The sequence below is a fragment of the Ostrinia nubilalis genome, chromosome 17 (assembly GCF_963855985.1).
Source record: "Ostrinia nubilalis chromosome 17, ilOstNubi1.1, whole genome shotgun sequence".
Lineage (NCBI taxonomy): Eukaryota > Metazoa > Arthropoda > Insecta > Lepidoptera > Crambidae > Ostrinia > Ostrinia nubilalis.
In genome coordinates this window covers 4,303,536-4,324,045 of record NC_087104.1, presented here as the reverse complement: position 1 = coordinate 4,324,045, position 20,510 = coordinate 4,303,536, and the positions used below count along the sequence as shown (strand labels likewise).

Here is a 20,510-nt window from a genome sequence, read left to right as displayed (position 1 = left end):
TCAATACGTTTTCTGCAATCAATAGCTGTTGAAAGCGTGGAATAGTTATTTATTTCAGTTACATAATAACTTTTTTACCTGGGCCACTTATTGCTCGTTATCTATGGGGTGGGTAAAATATTCATTGGTTTATTGCATCCGGTGCTTCGAAAATTATGTTATGCAAAAAGTATCTAGTCTGGACATAATAAGATGGTATTGGAATTTAGTTTATTTAAGTGAGAAATGTGTTGATATTGAATAAAACTTTTATTTTACAGAGTAACACATACATTTATTTTATCTCTAAGAAAGAGTAAATTATACAGGGTGGAAACGATAAGTGATCTCACTCGATTATTTCTAAACTATACAAGATATCAAAGAACTAGTTACTGATCCTGAAAGTGCTTCATGAGCTCTATCAAACGGTACCAATAATAGGTTAAAGAATAAACTGGATCTAGCCGAAAATTGAATGTTTCCGGCTTCCATACATTTAGTACTATCACAGATATGGCACATCATCTCTTGATAATATTATAGCAAATTTTATAGCAAATAAAGCCTAAAACTAATGGTTTCCATAAATAATTTTAAATAAGAATGCAATTTACGAGTTTACTTTAAGTTTTAAAAAAATTACACTTCTAATATTGAGTGGTTGGCATACATTTAGTATGGAAGCTGAAAACATTGAATTTCCGGATAGATCCCGTTTATTCTGTAACCTGTTATTGGTACCATTTCAAAGAGCTCGTGAAGGACTTTCAGGATCAGTAACTAGTTTTTTTCGATATCTGGTATAGTTCAGAAATAATCGAGTGAGATCACTTATCGTTTCCACCCTGTATACAGTATGAAAATTTTAGTTTTTGAACGTTTCCAGCTAGGGGCGCTGTACAATCCGTCATAAAACTCACACTAGGCCCTCTGGTGATACGCTACAGCGACTTGACGCCTATTCTTGTCAATTTCAATTAGATTGTCGTCGCGACTCCGCGACTCTGACGCCAAGTGTGCGAAGCTTTGAACAAAATATATGAAATTGTCAGCCGCAGCCTGTCGCCGCGTCTGTCTCCTAATATACGCCTACACTAATACCTAATCTAAGAAGGACTAGCTTTTGCCCGCGGCTTCACCCGCATGAAATTTAGTCACAAATCGTCATAAATTATAGCCTATATGTTATTCTGAGTTATAAAGAATAATGCTGTAAAGTTTCATCAAAATTCGTTCAGTAGTTTTTGCGTGAAAGAGTAACAAACATCCATCCAGACATCCAAACTTTCGCATTTATAATATTAGTGGGAAGGATAAAAACATTAAAAACCCTCCATTAACAAATCATAAAATGTATTTTTTTAATATTTTATGAATTTGCTAGGATATCATGATATTAGTGGAATTAGACATTAAATTAAACCTTACAATCAGCGTTATATTTTAATTTTTTATGATATTTGCATCTAAGCAAATTGTTGTTTCTCCGTAGAACAATTATGGACTGAGTAAAGTGCCCATCAGCCATTGAACACTTCTTCCTACTAGTCCTACTAATATTATAAATGCGAAAGTTTGGATGTCTGGATGTTTACTCTTTCACGCAAAAACTACTGAATGGATTTTGATGAAACTTTACAGTATTATTGTTTATAACCCAGATTAACATATAGGCTATACTTTATGACGATCTGTAACAAACTAAATTTCACGCGGCTGAAGCCGCGGGCAAAAGTAGTTGAGTATACATTGTTTTTAAGATGCTTTTTTTACAGAAATATGTAATGATTCAAAACACCTTGTTTGTACATTTTTATTCGAGTGTGTAGGCTTAGTTTGTAATGTGATAATGAAATGTGTATTTTATTGGACAAACAATTAGAGCGTAGCATAAAATATGTTCCAGTACAAGCATGTAACATTTATTTATTTATCTAGTAATGATATTTCATATAAATAGATAACCTATTTTGGTACAGCTGTAGACGAATTACGATTGATTTGTTTACAAGTAAGTACCCAGTTTGTAGTTTATTTATGATATCTGTAATCTAATTTTCAAACTACTATTTTTGTATCTATGGTATTGTATATGCTAGTTTTGCTATTTACAACTTCTTAAGTATTTAAAATAAGTTCGCGAAATATTATCTCGATAAAATATATTGTAGTACTTTTTACATAAATAATTATTTTCATAGAGAGCTCTTGAACAGCAGTTTGGTGTAGGATCGGGTTTAAAAATAGCTAAAGTTATTTGTAAAATTATATTTCATTTAAAAACAATGTTATAACATAGTAAACATTTATTTACAAATCAAGGACAATTAAAATAATTCTAATTATTTACAATAGCACTATAAGGACTAGTCACATACTTCATTTCAGTACGAATACATACTTCAAAAAAGTATCTATAAGATACTCCCTTTGTCCCCTTATCATAAAAAGATCCCTATTTGATTTTCATTAATGTTTCTTTTTGAACAGCAGAGAGCTGCCGTAGGGTAGAGGAATAGGTCCAGTGGCCCATTTGTACAGTTTTCCGTCGACATATTTTTTGCTGAAAATCGTTGCGTATCGACCAGGCAGTCCATGTGAGCTGACAGAGACCCATCCTCCGTATGAGTGGGTGAGTGGATCCCAGGGCAAACTCCACGGTCCGAGCTTGGTTTTCGTGAGACCGATGGCTAGAGGAGCAGCACCGAAGCCGTAGTTAACAGGAGGTGCAATTGGGGCTACTGGGGCCAAAACTGGTGCGGTTACTGGGGCTAAAACTGGTGCGACTACTGCTTTGTGGATCTTGACAATAGGCGGGGAATCGTGCACTGTGGGTCCAATCTTCTTGACGACCGCGTTGAAGCCGTGTTTAGCGTCGGCCGAGTAGTCGACCACTCGTAGGCTGCCGTCGGGTTCTACCAGCGAGTAGGATCCTTTGACGACGTCGCCGTTCCTGGTCTCCCATTGCGCCTTGTTGTCGTGCGTGTGGGGAGAGTTGACGGCGTAGTTAAATGCGTATCGGGGGTGGTCCTGGAAATAACAAAAAGTGCCTATGTGAGGATCTATTTCTAATGACTGAGTTTGTTGCAGCGCTTCATATCAGCACTTGCCAAAATTTTGGTCTCGAAGCGCTGGTAGAGCAAAAAGTTTAGGAGATATGTAAAGGCTCCACAATACTCCACATGTAAGGGCAATACTTTTCGAGTGTTTTTCTTTCATTAGTGTTTTATTATTTTTCTTTAAATATTTGACGATTTGTAAGCACTATCTAATCATCCTATACAATTTTTTTTACTCTGAATAAAACACTTGTTGTGGCAACATTACTTGGCTGAATGGCTGAGCTATTATCATAAATAGTCTGTGATCCAGTCTAGAAAATTCAATTGCGATCTAAATCAATGTATTTAAACACGTTATACTTACAATATGACCAATGATGGGTCCAGCGTGTATCGCGTGACTAGCCACCAGCGTCGCGGCCAGCGCCAGTGCGCACGCGGTCTGAAAATAATACTTTGTCATTAGTAGGTATCTAATAACACGCATTTACTTGTGCAACGCAATAATTGGTGAGCGTTGACGTCTAGTTTTAAGGTTTAGCTACATTCCTTCTCATGTTCCAGATATTTTAGGTGTTACTTACTAAGGAATGTTAAGTATGTACGTAAAAATTAATGAGTTGAAAACATAAACTGTAATTTGGCATAATATTCAATTAAGTTGAAAGGTTGCTTGGCGTCTTATATCATAGTAAAGATTATATCTATTACCAGCTCCTCGCAATTAATATTGATAGTTCGCATTGCATTGTATTAGCAAAATGAATGAAGCTGTCTTGAAACATTACCATCAGTAGTCGGGTCATGTCGCTGGTGGTTCCTCTATGTGCTGTTGAAATGTAGAATGATTAGTGGATAGTTCTGAAAGCCTTTATATGTTCAGTCCAAGTGAGCCCAAGACGGGTCCGACCTGTTCCCTCTTTAATGGCCCGAACGAATGTTTGTTATGTGACCTCTGTGTTTAACTATGTTTACAGGCTAACAAGCTAATAATATCATTTAGGTAACCTACTGTGAAATTACAAAGTAATTTAATAAAATAGTTAATAGTCGTATATTCGTTAAATCAAGTAATGTATTAAAATTATTGAATTAATTGATTTATTTGAAACGGATTCTAAATAATGCGAATAATAATTTTTAGAGTTAGAGAATTATGTTTTGGTTTAACTTATTAACTTAATTTTAGTCCGGGAAGGATGTTACTTGTAACTATAACGTTACATGTTTATTGCAATCATTCATTTATTGCATCCTTTGGGTAAATAAAAGATATATTGCTTAATAACCACACAGTGGTATATGCTTTAATAAAATTGTGCTATAACTAACTTACATTATGTACAACAATATAAATATCTTACAAGGATAACGAGTATTCGTTTTGTTCGCTTACAAATCGTTTTTCGGGGAAGGAAAAGTAAAGGAACGGGTAGCGGCAAATAGATCAACAAGTACGTCAGGCATGCAGGCTGGTTTCTTAGTGTTTGTATCCCAGGACGGGGCCGTAGCCAAGATCTAGTGGCGGTAGAATGGGACCTGCCTTGTTCAGCAGACCGTGACCTAGGTCATCCAGGTAGCCAGCTCCCAAACCGCCCTTGTAGAGACCTCCCCAGCCGCCTAGGGATGATAAACCGTAAGGCGCAGATAGGATAGGTCCCGGCAGAGGAGCGAGCACCGGTGCTGATTTGTAAATTGGTGCCGGCGCTAGAATAGGTCCGTGACCGATCGGGACGGGAGCTATCGGAGCGTGGGCAATCGGAGCGGGCAATATGGGCGCGGATAGAATAGGGGCTACTGGAGCTTTGATGATCGGGACTGAAGCTGGCTTGTACACAGCCGCAGAGGAAATGGCGTGTCCTCCCAAGACTGGCCCGACTGGTCCTGAGATAAGTGGAGCGCTGGCCAGGCCGTGGTATTTCGCTATGGGTCCAACGGAGATCGGCGCGATTGGTCCGTGGCTCTCCAGAACTGGGATGGGTGCTTTGTAGATCGGGGCGGGCGCTACCACGGGGTGCAGGTTGGGACCAACGCGCTTCACGACCGCGTTGAAGCCGGACTTGTCGTCAGCCCAGTATTCTACTACTCGAAGGCTACCGTCAGGCTCTACCAATGAGTAGGCACCTATAAACAAAAAAGGATATGTTATTTTTGGTGGATTGTTCAACTTAAGGCTTACATTAATTTCTAAATATGACCAAAATAATTAATTACCTACCTTTGACTACGTCTCCGTCTCTCTTCTCCCACTGCGCTTTGTTGTCTCCTGTGTGAGGATCTTTCACTGCGTATTCAAATGCATACCTTGGATACGCCTGTAATGATACGAATTTACTGTTACTGTAAAGTTTTGACTTTATTTTTTACATTTATTTAAATGTTTAATAGTTTTCTAAATCAAATCCATTTCAATAGAAAATAAATCATACATAATAATCGGCAGAAGCGTGTCCAGGGGCATAAACGAGCCCCTCCAATCCGACTCCCCCATCGGCCTTTGTAGATGCCGTCACAGCCAAAAGACACGTTATCTGCAAAATTATGTTCACACTTCACTAAACATCATAAAAACCATTATTATGGTCATAACTGTAGTATGTGATTTATTTTTTTATTATTTATTATAATAAAAAAAAACAACACGGACCGCTAAGAAGCAATTCATTTTCGCGGAGACGCACTGACCGCCTGCTGTCAAAAACGTACTGGTCCGATAAGAACAATCTGAGGTAATTTATAGGCAATTGCTTTAGACCTTCGGGTCCTGACGTGCGCCGGATGTGGACTGTTTCACGCTCGCGACCGCTGCTGCTACCAACAATCACCAAGGGTTGCATCAGGCTTCCTCATTTTCATAGAACAGCCTTCGCCAGTGAAAACGCAAGCAAATATGCATTGAGCACTCGCGTCGGACGCCGGCTTCAGCATTGTCGGCAATCAATTTTCAATTTAAATGCGATAATTACAAGTTATCATACATATAAATTAGCATCTAGCTTAGGATGCCTATCGCCGAATCGGAACTTGCGCAATTCGAATTGAAATGTTCACACGTCCATTTCCTTCGTAAATCCTACTGTCTGTTGCAAGGAAACAATGTCATCATTAAAATATGATTTGGCGCAAAAAGTATTGTTCTCGTTTAATGCATTCGAAGAAAGCACGTGAAGCGTGTCCGCCTTGACGCAATGTTTTTGAATTAGTAATGTGACGTTTTGCTCCAGTTGCTCCCACATCGTACAAGGCACGCGTGCGATTACTTTGCGTGCGCGCCGCACGCGAACTAATGTCGGTCAATGAGATCGTTATCACCGACATTTAGTTGTATAACACACTGAGTGCAAGTCAATAGTCATGAACTTGAAAAATTAATTGTTCATTAGGAATGTAAATAATAACAAAAATAAATAAATATTTTTTATGAGTGCATTGCTCTTGCAACGTTATAAATAATTAGCAATGAAATATTCATACGTGAATTATAGCCTGACCAGGAACATAAAAACCCTGGCATAGAGGCGCGTCAATTGCATTTGATAGTGCAACACTGAGTACAGTCGTACCTGTGTTAAAATAATAGGCTAACTTTATGTATCAGGATTCAGGATTACGGGCTAATTTGATATTTGCATAAATTAACGAAAAAATATTATTATAGGTAACCTGGTTTAAATAAATTAAATGAAACCATCAATCGAGCTAGTAGGATTTATTTTATTATTCATCAATAATCAAATTCAGAAGTTGAATATTCAACTGCAATGTCTGCTCATGAACGCTTCAAACTCGGTACTTCTTTCCCAATTCCATAGAATTCAACACTTAGAATGTGACAAAAAAATTTAAAATTGGTAGTTGAAACAAACCACAGCTAATTTTCATAGTGGACTGTACTATACGATAAACATGACAGTCAATTTGACAACCTTTGTCGGAAACATTATTCAATAAAAATATTGTCCGAATCCTTAGTATTTCTCTTCGACAAATACTTTAACACATTGTGAACCACTTTTCTTTCACGACTATAAAAAATTTTTAGCAATTTAATTCACAAAATCAATTGCGCACATTTAAAATAAAGTTTGTTTACACTTTGACAGCAATAGACTGACATGCAAGGTGACATGTCAATGAAGTTTTCAGTTACTGTTGCCATTAAAAGAAATTAGTACCATTAGTTTTCCGCAACATGGCGAGGGTTTTTATGTTCCTGGTCAGGCTATACAACAATTATTCTAAACTGCAATAACGAAGTACATGAACTCATTAAACGTATTTTTGCATATCGATAAAAGATGTACGCATAAATGAAATTAAAATTCCGATTAGCTAATAGCAATAGCAGTAACACAACTGTGTTGGCAATGCTGCAATATGGTCAACATATTGATAGCTAAGTCTTGTTAAGCAAGATATCATCATCATGACAACCTTACACCCGACATGGAAAAAATACAATTGCTACAGGTCTAGCGCCTAAGTGACTCAGTGCCTGTAGTATGGAATAGGCGCGGAAGGAGTGACATAATATGACGTAACAGAGCATACAAGTCTGAAGCACATCTGTGTACCTATCATGAGTTTACGTTAGGTGTGCTCGCTAGCGAGTACGTCAAAAATCTCTATGAAGATTTTGTTTCTTGAAAGTAGCCGCTAGGGGCGCTGCACAATATGTCATACAATTAATGTCATTTTTTTACGCAGTCGCTAGCGAGCACACCTAACGTAAACTCATGGTAAGCACACTGAAGTCTCGCTGACGTTCGGCGTCACAAAAACACCCTACCGTGCTGCTGCTATACCTCAGTCACTAACTCAGTTATGCTCTAGATCTGTAGTATCATCTTGCTATCATGTTTGTTGAAAGTATAGTGTTTCTTCTTCTTCTTCTTATTCGTTACGCTCTTGGCAGAGCGATCCTAGTCACGTTGAGGCGTTGTTCACATCGGTGTAGAGGCGGATACAACTCTCCGCACGATCTCCCTCCATCTCTCTCTATTGGCAGACTGTCTGGTGCAGTCACGCAGTCGCAGTGTTTGCGCACGACCAATCAATAAGATGTTTTGTCCCCAGGCATACAGCTGCCTACCCGCAACAGTTTTAGCGTCATGCGTTGAAAGCGTCTGGGCTAGCGGTGGGGCCTCCACCTCCCAAACGCAGCTGTCCCGAGCACTATGGCTGTGGTGTGGCGCCCTAGGGGCTCGCGTGTGGCTTCCGCTGCTGCCTCGAGACGCCTCGCGGCACCCCGACTCGTCGCGACACACATTCATGGCCAAACGGATCATGCTGCCCTTCCATCTAGATATCTACCCATTGAGTAAGTAATCCGAGATTTTACATTGATTTTCTGCTATCCCACACTTTCATTGCTAGAGGTGCCTTCAAATGAGAGAGATACAATTTCTAGAAGCGCAGTTGTAACGCTACTACCACGACAAAGACATGCGCGTGCCCTTGCGCTTCTAGAAACGACACAGTAGAGCCACTATTTTGAAGGACTACTCAGGCCTCTAATTTGAAGCCCTTAATTACTTTGTGTGTCGTAATAACACTGATTTACGTCTTTTTCGCAGCAATTCTCTTCGACGACGCGATCCTGCTGGGCGCTGAGAACGATACCACGTTATACGCATCTGACTCGAACTCAGTGTTCTCGTTACCGTTCTGTGTAGTTAATAGAACAGTAAGTATTCACTACTTTAAAAGCATTATCTAATTCTAAATGCGCCCTGGGGCAATAAAATAACATTATTTTATTCCGAAATTGAGCAGCTCTCTGAAGTAGTCTTATAAACAGCGGGCTTACTCCGAAAAACGTTATCCGAAGTTTCGAATTTTGCTATCTCTTTTACGCAAAGCAAGATTCCAGCATGAGTGAAGGTGACAAATAGACCCGAGACTATGTAAATAGCATTTCAAAGTAAGCCTTACTGCCCGTTTTTGTGTCGTTAAGTTTTCTTAGTCTTTTCTCAAGAACATGGCTTCAGCTGCAACAGCTATTCACCTAAGATAATTTATTTTATTTCAGAGCCAAGTATACCTTCACCAAATCCTCCGTCAACTCCTTCGACGGAACCTGGGTTACCACGCGTGGGAGATCGCTCGCTCTTGCGCCGCGCTGCCATACTTCCCTCACTCTTTGGAATTGCTGCTGCATGAAGTGTTGGAAGAGGAGGCCACGAGCAAGGAACCCATACCAGACGCGCAGCTTCCGAGTGTCATCGAGTTTGTGCATGAGTTCCCCGTGTATCTACAGGTGTGCCATCATCATCATTTTTTAACCGCCTCTGTGGTCTAGTGGTAAGACCACCTGCTTCAGACGCAGAGGTTCCGGGTTCGATTCCCAGTGGGGGCAGATTTTTCTGTTCGGTTTGGTTGGTGGTAGGGCTTGTTCTAAGTCCGCCTGGCTAGCTACCACCATCTTACCTAAGTCTGTCGTCATAAAAACAATGTTAACAGCATTGTTGTGTACCGGCAGTTAGAGGTAAGATAGCCAGTTCCTCCGTGGTTGAACATTCCGGGTGAAGCTCGCTTCCACCTTCGGTCTGATCGTCACTTACTATCAGGTGAGATACAGGCCAAGAGCTTTCTCGTTGTGGATAAAAAAAACATCATTTCAACCATAGGACGTTCACTGCTGAACATAGGTCTCCCCCAATGATTTTCATGTTGATCGGTTGGTAGCGGCCTGCGTCCAGCGCCTTCCTGCTACCTTTACGATGTCGTTAGTCCACCTTTGTAGGTAGAAGTCCCATGCTGCGTTTTCTATTACGCGGCCTCCACTCCAGAACAGATGTGTAATAAGAAAATAATACAGTAGCTCGCTGTTACTTATGTCAGTCTCAATTCTTTGTACCAAAGTACTGTTAACTTGAGATTAGGTACAATTTTAGGTGTAGTACCTGTGGAATGAAGATCCATTTTCGCTAGCCGCTTCTTATGCCAGCCTTAATTATTTGTAGCGAAGTACTGTTAACTTGAGATTAGGTGCAAAGTAAGGTATAGAATGTGTAGAGTGAAGATCCATTTTAGCTAGCCGTTCCTTATTCTAGTCTCAATTCTTTGTAGCGAAGTGCTGTTAACTTAGGTTAGGTACGTGAAAATCCATTTTCGCTCGCCGTTCCTTATATGTCAGACTTAATTATTTGTAGCAAAGAGCTTTATTTAACCTCAGATTAGTTATAAAGTTAGGTATAGAACCAGTGGAATGAAGATCGATTTTCGTTAGCCGTTCCTTATTCCAGTCTCAATTGTTTGTAGTGTACTTTTGATAAATTCCAAAGTATGTTAGGCATAGAAGACCTGAAGACCTTCTTTTTCCTTTTTCTTAAAAGGATCTTGTAAGAAAGTAAAATTGTTTGTATTCTTTCAGACAGTGGTGCAGTGCGCTCGCAAAACAGAAATAGCTCTCTGGGCCTACTTGTTCTCAGCGGCTGGTAAGCCCAAAGAGCTATTCCAGGAGTGCCTTCAGAGGAAGATGCTGGATACAGCTGCCTCGTACCTCATCATTTTACAGGTAAATAGCGTACATTTAATATAATTTGTTTGATTTTTATCTGATTTATAGATGCTTATATTGTTTTACAGCTAACGCAGGTACACTTGTTTCGTTGCGTTAGTATTTTAAAGTAGTACTAGTGTAACTATATTAAGTAGTTGTGTTCTTTACGATTTTAACACTTGTAATAACTATGAAAATATTTTATTAAACAATTTTTGTTATTAAATGACTAAATATTTTAGTTAAAACTAGCACGGCAAGTAAGTTTTTAAATGATTACTCGTAGATAAATGTTGACATAATCGCCCTTACTAATAAAAGTTTCACGCGCCATTTGCTGTTCAACATGCGTTTAACTTTTTATTAGTAAAGAGGAAAATTGTAGTTGATAGCGAGACCTTTATCTATTCTAAAAACATTTTTTTAAACGTTTCTATGGGTCTGACGCAGAATGTGCACTTCGCAAAATGCACACTTTTCCATACTAATATTATACAAACAAACTCTTCAGCCTTTACATTTATAGAAAAATCCGCATTTTGCGAAGTGCACATTCTGCGTCAGACCCGTTTCTATGACGTTGATCCGCCGTTTGTTCTCGTAGAATCTGGAAAGTTCGACCGTCAGCCGGCAGTTGGCCACGCAGCTTCTCGACACGGCCCTGCAGCAAGAGCGGTGGGATCTCGCCAGAGACCTAGTGCGTTTTCTAAGGGCTATAGGTATGGACAACCTTCGTTTGTTTATTAAAGCATAACGTACAAGTCCAAGATGGACTGCAGTGGGTGTAGTGTGAGTTTACATCAAACGCATTTGACATCGACTGCTTTAAAAATATAATATGTATTAATATTTTAGTTCTTGAAAGTTTCCGCTAGGGGGGCGCTGTACAATCCGTCATATATTTAGTGTAACTTTTTTGCGTGCTCACTAGTGACGACGTTTGATTTAAACTCACACTAAGCCCTCAGACCGCACCACGGTTTCTTTGACTTTTTCTTTTTCACTGCTGTCAACCGCTGCCTCTAACCGCAGTGTCAGCTGCGGTTGCAGTCTACAGTCCATCTTGGACCTTATTACCTTTAAGCTAAGCGTCCACTTGTCGGTATCGTACGCAATGGATGCATCGTACGAAACACATCGTATCGGATGTGCGATGCGTACGATGCGGACAGGTGGACGCACTTATATGGGTTTCCATATAAATAATACTACGATCCGTTGCGTACGATACGTCCGATGCATACGATACCGACATGTGGACGCTTAGCATTAGATGCGTAGAAGCGTATTTGGGTGGCAAATTAATATTAGTTTATGAAATTGTTATCTACACTCATATGCAAGCAGTATAAAAGCCCATTTGTCGTCGTAACTAAAACTATGCAATGACGCCAAAGTATGCCAAATTGCCAACATTCCACGGCGCAATCACGCATGCGCCTCGTGCACGTCTTGCCCCCACAGTGCCGGCAACTTTATTCAATACATGCCTTCCTTTATTCATAAGGGTGCATTTCCATTTATGCGGAGTGGATTTATCAAATATTTGACGTAGAGACGCGGTGCGAACAGCATGTGATTTAATAAAAACTTTTCAGCTCTGCATAAACTGAAACAACATCAATAGAAATGCACCCATACGTCTAAGGCAAACTTATAAATCCGATTCATGTGTGGTGTGTTTACAACATTAACTGTTTCTCAAGACAGTTAGTATATTCTACAAAGTCATATTAACATGTAATGATTTCATAGGAATGCGATCGATTTCTATGAAGGGTAACAACAGTCCATCCATCATTACGTGTCTGCCGACGGGATATACAATAATTAGGCGCTATAATTAATTCAATTTTCGGTTATTAGGCCGCGGTCTTTTCACGTAATAAATTAGTTTAACACGTCTGTAATTAGTAATTATGATTTTACTCGGTAATTTAGTAGCTTTGACTGAATATGCTGTTATTATTCGATTTTTTTTCCTAATTTGAGATAATTATTTTATTGATGTTTAACCCGTTTAATTTTACATTGTTTTATTTATTGGAGCAACACAATTTGAATTTGCCTTTACAGATCCGAATGATGTGGACTCGCCACGGAATTCCGTCAATGTCCAGGCAAAATATGGTCAGATTGCGCAGTCGCAGACTGTCACTCCGAATGCTGAGGATCTCTCTGTCATTCTTGGCAGCATGCAGGTTAGTTATGGTTAGGGGATTGGAACCAAATTCGTTTACTTTGTTTTGAAACAAGGAAGTCTTTTACGTAACTTTTTGAGTTAAGTTTGCGAAGTCTCGCAAAAGAATTAAACAATTATGTCACACAAATATTAAACGTCATTACTTGCGTACGTATTTTTGACTGACACAATTTTATTTAGTGTAATATACCTACTAAGTAGTTTTGTTTACTCCATCATGTAACGGAATATGTAGTAGGAGCCTCCCACTTGGTGGTCCGGCAATCTATTTAAGGTCGCGAGATACACTGCTGATCTGATGCTGATCCTAAACCAGTCGTTATGGAAGGCCTTTGTCCAGCAGTAGACGGCATTTGTTTGAAACGAACAAACTTATTTGTAAGCACTATTGAATATTCCATTCGAATAAATACATTTTTTATTTTCACTATGTTTAGCATAGATCACAGAAACTAAAGGGAGATGTGCCAAGAGGGCGGGGCCGGTGTCGCAGCAATATGCCCAAAAACAGAACACATTGCTGCAGACGTCATAATGTAAACAGTTTACATTGTTTGCGTAGTACTAAAGATTATTCGAGCGTTGAGTACTGATACCGCAGTGGATGATTAGCATATTTTGATTACTTTGTTTATGTCAATTTCTAATGCGACACAGAGTTTCGAACTCAGCGCATTACTTAGCATCTCGAAAACGAGACATTACGACAAATACACAAGATGGGAAGAGACAGAATAGATTGTCAATTAGACAGTCGAATCGACCTTTTGTATCGCTGCTAGTTGGCCGTACTTAAGTAGTATTTGTTTACTATTTGTGTTTAGCTATCGGGCGGACGCGGGCGCAGCTTCAGCACGACAGTGGCGCCACGCGAGCCGTCGCCGCCGGCGCCGGCGCAGCCAACGGCGCCGCCTGCGCCGGTGCCGCCGCCCGCGCGCGCCACCGCCGCCGTCAAGCGGAAAAAGTCCGTGCCCGCACGCTCCGACCGGTACACGCTTTGTTACTAACTGTCCTTGCAGGCTGTTCCGATTTTGAATAGGTTTTCTTGAAGTTTTATTTTGAAGATGATGGCCGGCAACTGGAGGCTGCATATGTATGCGAGTTGCGCAGTTGTACAAGAAAAGGTTTATTTCACAACCTATTTTTAGACGACGTTTTCTGATTTGAAGTAAAACTTAGCAGACTATTGAAGTAGCGAATAAGAGATATGCTATGTTGATACTGTTGATTTTAGACTATTCTTTTATCACAGCGTAAGTAAGGCCTTATACATATCCAACAGATTCTAGTGACGCGGCGCCTACCGCCACTGCGGCATAATGTGTAAAGGCGCTAAGATACCGTATTATTTTATTGAAGCTTAACTAAATTAGATCTTATGCCATTGACTTAAAGCCTTATCAGTTTAGTATTGTATAAAGTGATCTTTGGTTTCCATCATCTTTCACTTTTAGGCTCGATCTCAGTGTCAATTTTGATTTTGAAACAGCTGAATTTCTTTACATACTATAATCGAAGCTGTGACGTCACTCATTAGTACTCGATTGGAAAAAGTATCAATTCAGTAAAAAAAAGTCAATGCTAATAAAAACAGAAGTGGAAACAAAACAGTTAATCACAATTTTATATGATTAAGCTTTCTTTTAAAAAATACACACATATTTTTCAGCAACCAGTCTCTACTCTTCACAATACTTGATGACACGGATCGGAACAGGCCATTATTCAATACATTCAGTAGTAACACCCTCAAATTATTACATCTATCATTACATTGGTCTGGAACTATCTATCAGGAATTTGGTTTTTCATACATTTGGACGACATAACATCAGTTTGGTTTTTCCTCCTAACACAAATTACATTTCTTCAGTTTTCCTACACTAACTTTGAGTGGCGATATTGGAAGCATGTTGTAATGTCTTGTGACGTTTGGGACTGGGAAAAGTTAACAAATGAAAAGGAACAGTTTGGAAACACTTACACTTTATCTATACATAATATTTAATTTGTTGAATACAAAATATATTGACAATTTCGTTTGAATGTCTATTAAAGAGTACATCAATCCACAAGACTAATTTTCAAATTATTTCCACAGAGAAAGTTACAGCGGTACCGCAGAAGAGTTTTTCATAGACATGATGATCCAGAGACACGCTAGAGTGCTTCTCTCTTCTGCCCGACTACACGCCTTAGGCCGTTTGGCCGCGTCCTTAGATTTACACTTAGTGGCGTGGTTAGCGGGAGAGAGAGAAAGGGCGGCGAGAGTGGAAAACGCCGTGCTGTGTATAAAGAGGCTGCACGAAGACTTCGCGTGGCCCTACCCTGTGGTGCCTCATGATGCTGATCCGTATATGCAGAGGAAAGGAAGCACTGTTACGAGTGAGTACCCGACGAGTAGAAGTAACCAATCACCTACTAAAATTAGGGCTGGGATTGCACCATCTTACTTTATCTTTAACAAAATTCAAAAGACTTTCAAACTCCATACAAAAAGGTGATGCAACTGAGGCTAAGGCTGAGTTGCACTACCTAACTTTAACCGTAAGTAATACGATAACCTATGTGTTTTGTATGGAGTTTGATCGATTTTTTGACGTTTGTTTGTTGAGTTAAAGTAAGATGGTGCAACCCAGCCTTAATCTTGTTCATATCACTTGTCAAAACTCATTTTGCATTTGCAAACGTGTAGCCAAATGTTTTGCAGTTTAGAATCTGGTACGATAGTTGTGAAAATTCATTTCATCTCTCGTTCCCATCACCTTCCACCATCCATACCATAGTCATCAGGGAACGTCCCTAGTCATTCGACCATTCTTCCAAACAATAATTTTGTTTACAGGTTCGTACAGTGCCTCAGCAGAGTCAGACAGCGTATGTGGTGACAGTGGCTACGTCAGCCTTCAGTTGCGCGCCGCTCCTCCTCTATCGCCCGGTCCTGTCAGGTTAGTTTACATATCAGAATCTAGTAGACCAAGATACTGTTTATAAGTAGCACCAGCGCCTCTTTTTTATGCTTATGTGGGTATCTCCCCGCGCCTACCTACTAAAACGCGGGGTTAACCCACTAAAACTCGATGGTGTCCACCGGAGCCCAATGAAATGAAGCCGCGAGCTATTGTCCTAATTTGGACATTCGTCCGCAGCTCCGTTTCAGACTGTGCTTGCTATCGAGCGAGCCTCTCCGGCTTCGAAAGGATACTATCTTCTCTAGTTGTAACGCACTAGGGGCCCATAAGCTCAGGAGTTCTGACTTTAACCAGCAAAGTTATTTATAAAGTTCTTCAACATTTAAACCTAACAGTTAGGGCCGTAAGGGTCATAAGGGCTTTTTGCACTAGAGCCTGTAGTTACCTAGCTACCCCCTGAGTGTCATATTTTTTCCCAACTACCCACAGTTCTGTCGGCGAGTGCAGCGTGGCGGAGGGAGGCGTGGCGTGGGACGGCGACGCGGGCGGCTCAGAGCGACGCTACGCGGCGCTCATGGAGAAGCTGCACCACCACCAGGCCGAGCGAGGCTCGCACACTGCCCATGTGCAGCTCAGGTATGAATACAGTTCTGTTGCCCAACTACCCTCAGTTACGTGGGCGAGTGCAGCGTGGCGGAAGGAGGCGTGGCGTGGGACGGCTACGCGGCGCTCATGGAGAAGCTGCACCACCACCAGGCCGAGCGAGGCTCGCACACTGCCCATGTGCAGCTCAGGTACGAACACAGTTCTGTTGCCCAACTACCCACAGTTCTGTCGGGGAGTGCAGCGTGGCGGAAGGAGGCGTGGCGTGGGACGGCGACGCGGCGCTCATGGAGAAGCTGCACCACCACCAGGCCGAGCGAGGCTCGCACACTGCCCATGTGCAGCTCAGGTACGAACACAGTTCTATTGCCCAACTACCGTCAGTTGCGTGGGCGAGTGCAGCGTGGCCGAAGGAGGCGTGGCGTGGGACGGCTACGCGGCGCTCATGGAGAAGCTGCACCACCACCAGGCCGAGCGAGGCTCGCACACTGCCCATGTGCAGCTCAGGTACGAACACAGTTCTGTTGCCCAACTACCCACAGTTCTGTCGGGGAGTGCAGCGTGGCGGAAGGAGGCGTGGCGTGGGACGGCGACGCGGCGCTCATGGAGAAGCTGCACCACCACCAGGCCGAGCGAGGCTCGCACACTGCCCATGTGCAGCTCAGGTATGAATACAGTTCTGTTGCCCAACTACCCTCAGTTACGTGGGCGAGTGCAGCGTGGCGGAAGGAGGCGTGGCGTGGGACGGCTACGCGGCGCTCATGGAGAAGCTGCACCACCACCAGGCCGAGTGAGGCTCGCACACTGCCCATGTGCAGCTCAGGTACGAACACAGTTCTGTTGCCCAACTACCCTCAGTTGCGAGGGCGAGTGCAGCGTGGCGGAAGGAGGCGTGGCGTGGGACGGCGACGCGGCGCTCATGGAGAAGCTGCACCACCACCAGGCCGAGCGAGGCTCGCACACTGCCCATGTGCAGCTCAGGTACGAACACAGTTCTGTTGCCCAACTACCCTCAGTTGCGTGGGCGAGTGCAGCGTGGCGGAAGGAGGCGTGGCGTGGGACGGCGATGCGCGGCGCTCCTGGAGAAGCTGCACCACCACCAGGCCGAGCGAGGCTCGCACACTGCCCATGTGCAGCTCAGGTATGAAGACAGTTCTGTTGCCCAACTACCCTCAGTTGCGTAGGCGAGTGCAGCGTGGCGGAAGGAGGCGTGGCGTGGGACGGCGATGCGCGGCGCTCCTGGAGAAGCTGCACCACCACCAGGCCGAGCGAGGCTCGCACACTGCCCATGTGCAGCTCAGGTATGAAGACAGTTCTGTTGCCCAACTACCCTCAGTTGCGTAGGCGAGTGCAGCGTGGCGGAAGGAGGCGTGGCGTGGGACGGCGATGCGCGGCGCTCCTGGAGAAGCTGCACCACCACCAGGCCGAGCGAGGCTCGCACACTGCCCATGTGCAGCTCAGGTATGAAGACAGTTCTGTTGCCCAACTACCCTCAGTTGCGTGGACGAGTGCAGCGTGGCAGAAGGAGGCGTGGCGTGGGACGGCGATGCGCGGCGCTCATGGAGAAGCTGCACCACCACCAGGCCGAGCGAGGCTCGCACACTGCTCATGTGCAGCTCAGGTACGAATACAGTTTGTTGACCATGACAAAAAAAATACATTAAATGTACGACAGATTGTACAGCGTGACGTGGTGCGCTAACTTTAACTGAATAACGCGACGTCAGCGCTGATGAGATCCGGCGTTCAGTAGTCACACAGCATTGATGACGCGTTATTTACTTTAAAGAGACGCTGCGCAGGCGCTGACAAGACGAAGACGTTATGATAACGCTCGAAAGACGCTAGTGTGGGGGGGGAATCCCATAATGTGTTTTTATGAGTAAAACTCCTATGTTCTTGTGCAGATACTTCCTGCAGCTGATGACGGAGGCGAGCTGCGTGGAGTGGGCGGCGCTGGTGGCGGTGGTGCTGCGCGACGCGCTGGCCGTGCTGCGCTGCTGCAACGCGGCGCGCGCGCACGACGTCGGCCTGCCCGCCGTGCGCCGCCTGCGCGACGCGCTGCGCGACCTCGTGGCCTGGACCGACGCCGAGTGGTGAGTGTACACGTAGCCTGCTGCACGCGGCGCGCGCGCACGACGTCGGCCTGCCCGCCGTGCGCCGCCTGCGCGACGCGCTGCGCGACCTCGTGGCCTGGACCGACGCCGAGTGGTGAGTGTGCACGTAGCCTGCTGCACGCGGCGCGCGCGCACGACGTCGGCCTGCCCGCCGTGCGCCGCCTGCGCGACGCGCTGCGCGACCTCGTGGCCTGGACCGACGCCGAGTGGTGAGTGATATAGTAGGGAATTTAGTGCAATGATTTGTATGGAGACCCCTCCACTTTGGTATAGAAGGCTAATTTTTGCACCAGTTGTTCTTTGGGTGCTCCTGAGTAGATTTCCGTCGGTAGACATCGGGAGCCCCCCCTGTGGTAGCAGGGGGAGGGGGGGGCAAGTTTTCTTCTGCCGCGCTTCACTTTAAGGCCCATATCTTCAAAACTATAGGTATTAGGGCAAGTGTGGTGTCATTTTCGGATAATTAAAGGATGGCGAATTCATTTCTAGAACAAACTTTTTGCCTTTTCATACAAAAAAATAGAAATATTGAGGAAAATTCACAAAAACCAAAAAGTATTTTTTTAAATAAACGTCGTTAACTTTTAAACCATTGGATTTAATCCCAACTAATATTATAAATGCGAAAGTAACTCTGTCTGTCTGTCTGTCTGTTACGCTTTCCCGCTTAAACCTCGCAACCGATTTTGATGAAATTTGGCATAGAGATAGTTTGAGTCCCGGGAAAGAACATAGGATAGTTTTTATCCCGGTTTTTGAAACAGGGACGCGCGCGATAAAGTTTTTCTGTGACAGACAAAATTCCACGCGGGCGAAGCCGCGGGCGGAAAGCTAGTCTAATAAAAAAAATATGTACTGAAAGCTACATTTACCAGGATTATAAATATATACCATTGTATGGTACTTTTTTCGAAAAAAGTAGGCGAAAAAAATTTTTTCTTCAGAACACAGCTGTGGTGTATGTATATCGATATAGGTACTAACTACGAGAGATAATTGATAACACGGTGGTCCGCGACTGACTGGTTTATTTAGAAAAGAAACGCAGCGCGTCGACACTCGATACAATATAGATGCGTAGGTATAGCTATAGCATGAATACATCACATCATTCCCCCTCCGTAAAGGTGAACATATTTAATGATAAGTAAATGAAGTACAGATAGTGCAGCAAGACTTATTTTAAAGTATAGATATATTGAGTTCCTAATTATAACATGACATTGATACCAACGCTTAAGTATATAGTATCTAGTATGTACAACATAACGCAGTACATACAAAAGAAAAATATTTTAAACTTCAATCAGCAAGTCCTAGGTAACGTGCAATAAACTTAAAAACTAAGTACAATATCTTATAAGCAAATATTTTATGATGATAAACTTATATAAACTTATTACTCTAAATCGTATGACACATTGATCCTATTTCCCCGACGGGTGTTTACGTTATCATACTCGCAATCTCGATCATTATCTATTAAGTTAGACGGGCTAGAGGGCGGTGACCCCTGAGTCGAATTCATGTCGTTCTCAGCCTCCTCATAGGGCGGCGAGTGTGGTGATGTAGGCTTCCCAGTGGGTGATGGCAGTGGTGTTCGACTTTTACGTGTAGGAGTGACACTAAGCTCATTATTAACATTTGGATAGCCTTCATCAAAAATAGGGCTGTGGTTATCTAGATTGATTTTTGGCATTTTAAATATTTGGTCAATGTGTCGTCTGTAAGTCTCATTATTACAGCTGATTTCATACACATACAGTGCTGAAATTTCTTACGAATTTTGAATAATAGTTGATGAGACCTAGAAAAGCTCTGAGCTCGCTGACGTCTTGAGGTCGCTCCGCAGCAAGAACGGCATCAATTTTTTTTGTTTCTGTGTGCAAACCTTCTGAATCGATAACATGCCCCAAATAAGAAACTTTCTTTTGAAAAAAACAACATTTTTCTTTACTTATTTTTAGACCCGTGTCGTTCAAAATTTTGAATACTGTTTCTAAATTTTTTATGTGTAAATCCCTAGTTTCACCAGTTACAATTAGGTCGTCCACGAAAACTGCTACATGGTTTAATTTAAACAAAGAATCCATTACTCTTTGGAATTTATTTGCGGCCGTTTTGATTCCG

The 20,510-nt window shown here is 42.6% G+C and overlaps 3 protein-coding genes across 3 annotated transcripts in view; 1 reads left to right on the top strand and 2 right to left on the bottom strand.

The window, feature by feature from the left end:
• LOC135080213 (guanine nucleotide exchange factor subunit Rich) overlaps positions 1-18,366 on the top strand; it is a 32,222-nt gene extending 13,856 nt beyond the window's left edge. The window contains exons 18-35 of the mRNA XM_063974896.1: positions 8,121-8,364; positions 8,621-8,730; positions 9,076-9,303; positions 10,420-10,563; positions 11,153-11,267; positions 12,625-12,749; positions 13,576-13,739; positions 14,853-15,136; positions 15,597-15,699; positions 16,153-16,299; positions 16,335-16,457; positions 16,493-16,615; positions 16,651-16,773; positions 16,809-16,931; positions 16,967-17,056; positions 17,125-17,247; positions 17,443-17,727; positions 18,174-18,366. Of these exons, the coding sequence (XP_063830966.1) occupies positions 8,121-8,364; positions 8,621-8,730; positions 9,076-9,303; positions 10,420-10,563; positions 11,153-11,267; positions 12,625-12,749; positions 13,576-13,739; positions 14,853-15,136; positions 15,597-15,699; positions 16,153-16,299; positions 16,335-16,457; positions 16,493-16,615; positions 16,651-16,773; positions 16,809-16,931; positions 16,967-17,056; positions 17,125-17,247; positions 17,443-17,727; positions 18,174-18,366 (2,847 nt within the window). The remainder of the gene's footprint in view (positions 1-8,120; positions 8,365-8,620; positions 8,731-9,075; positions 9,304-10,419; positions 10,564-11,152; positions 11,268-12,624; positions 12,750-13,575; positions 13,740-14,852; positions 15,137-15,596; positions 15,700-16,152; positions 16,300-16,334; positions 16,458-16,492; positions 16,616-16,650; positions 16,774-16,808; positions 16,932-16,966; positions 17,057-17,124; positions 17,248-17,442; positions 17,728-18,173) is intronic.
• Positions 2,236-3,913, bottom strand: LOC135079875 (cuticle protein 19-like). Its single transcript, XM_063974497.1, has 3 exons — positions 3,833-3,913; positions 3,409-3,486; positions 2,236-3,012 (listed from the first exon to the last, which is right to left on the bottom strand). Exons 1-3 carry the CDS (start codon positions 3,848-3,850, stop codon positions 2,452-2,454), a joined length of 657 nt encoding a protein of 218 aa, XP_063830567.1. The 5' UTR covers positions 3,851-3,913; the 3' UTR covers positions 2,236-2,451.
• On the bottom strand, positions 4,525-5,801 carry LOC135080154 (cuticle protein-like). Its single transcript, XM_063974838.1, has 4 exons — positions 5,692-5,801; positions 5,474-5,575; positions 5,263-5,359; positions 4,525-5,168 (listed from the first exon to the last, which is right to left on the bottom strand). The coding sequence occupies exons 1-4, from the start codon at positions 5,707-5,709 to the stop codon at positions 4,525-4,527; spliced, it is 861 nt and encodes a 286-aa protein (XP_063830908.1). The 5' UTR covers positions 5,710-5,801.
• Positions 18,367-20,510: the final 2,144 nt, after the last annotated feature.

Excerpts from the sequence above, each read along its gene's own strand:
- LOC135079875 (XM_063974497.1), bottom strand. Across the intron at positions 3,013-3,408 it reads GACCCATCATTGGTCATATT|GACCACCCCCGATACGCATT; the intron begins GTAAGTATAACG and ends TGTTATTTCCAG.
- LOC135080154 (XM_063974838.1), bottom strand. Across the intron at positions 5,360-5,473 it reads ACGCTTCTGCCGATTATTAT|GCGTATCCAAGGTATGCATT; the intron begins GTATGATTTATT and ends GTATCATTACAG. Across the intron at positions 5,169-5,262 it reads AGACGGAGACGTAGTCAAAG|GTGCCTACTCATTGGTAGAG; the intron begins GTAGGTAATTAA and ends TTTTGTTTATAG.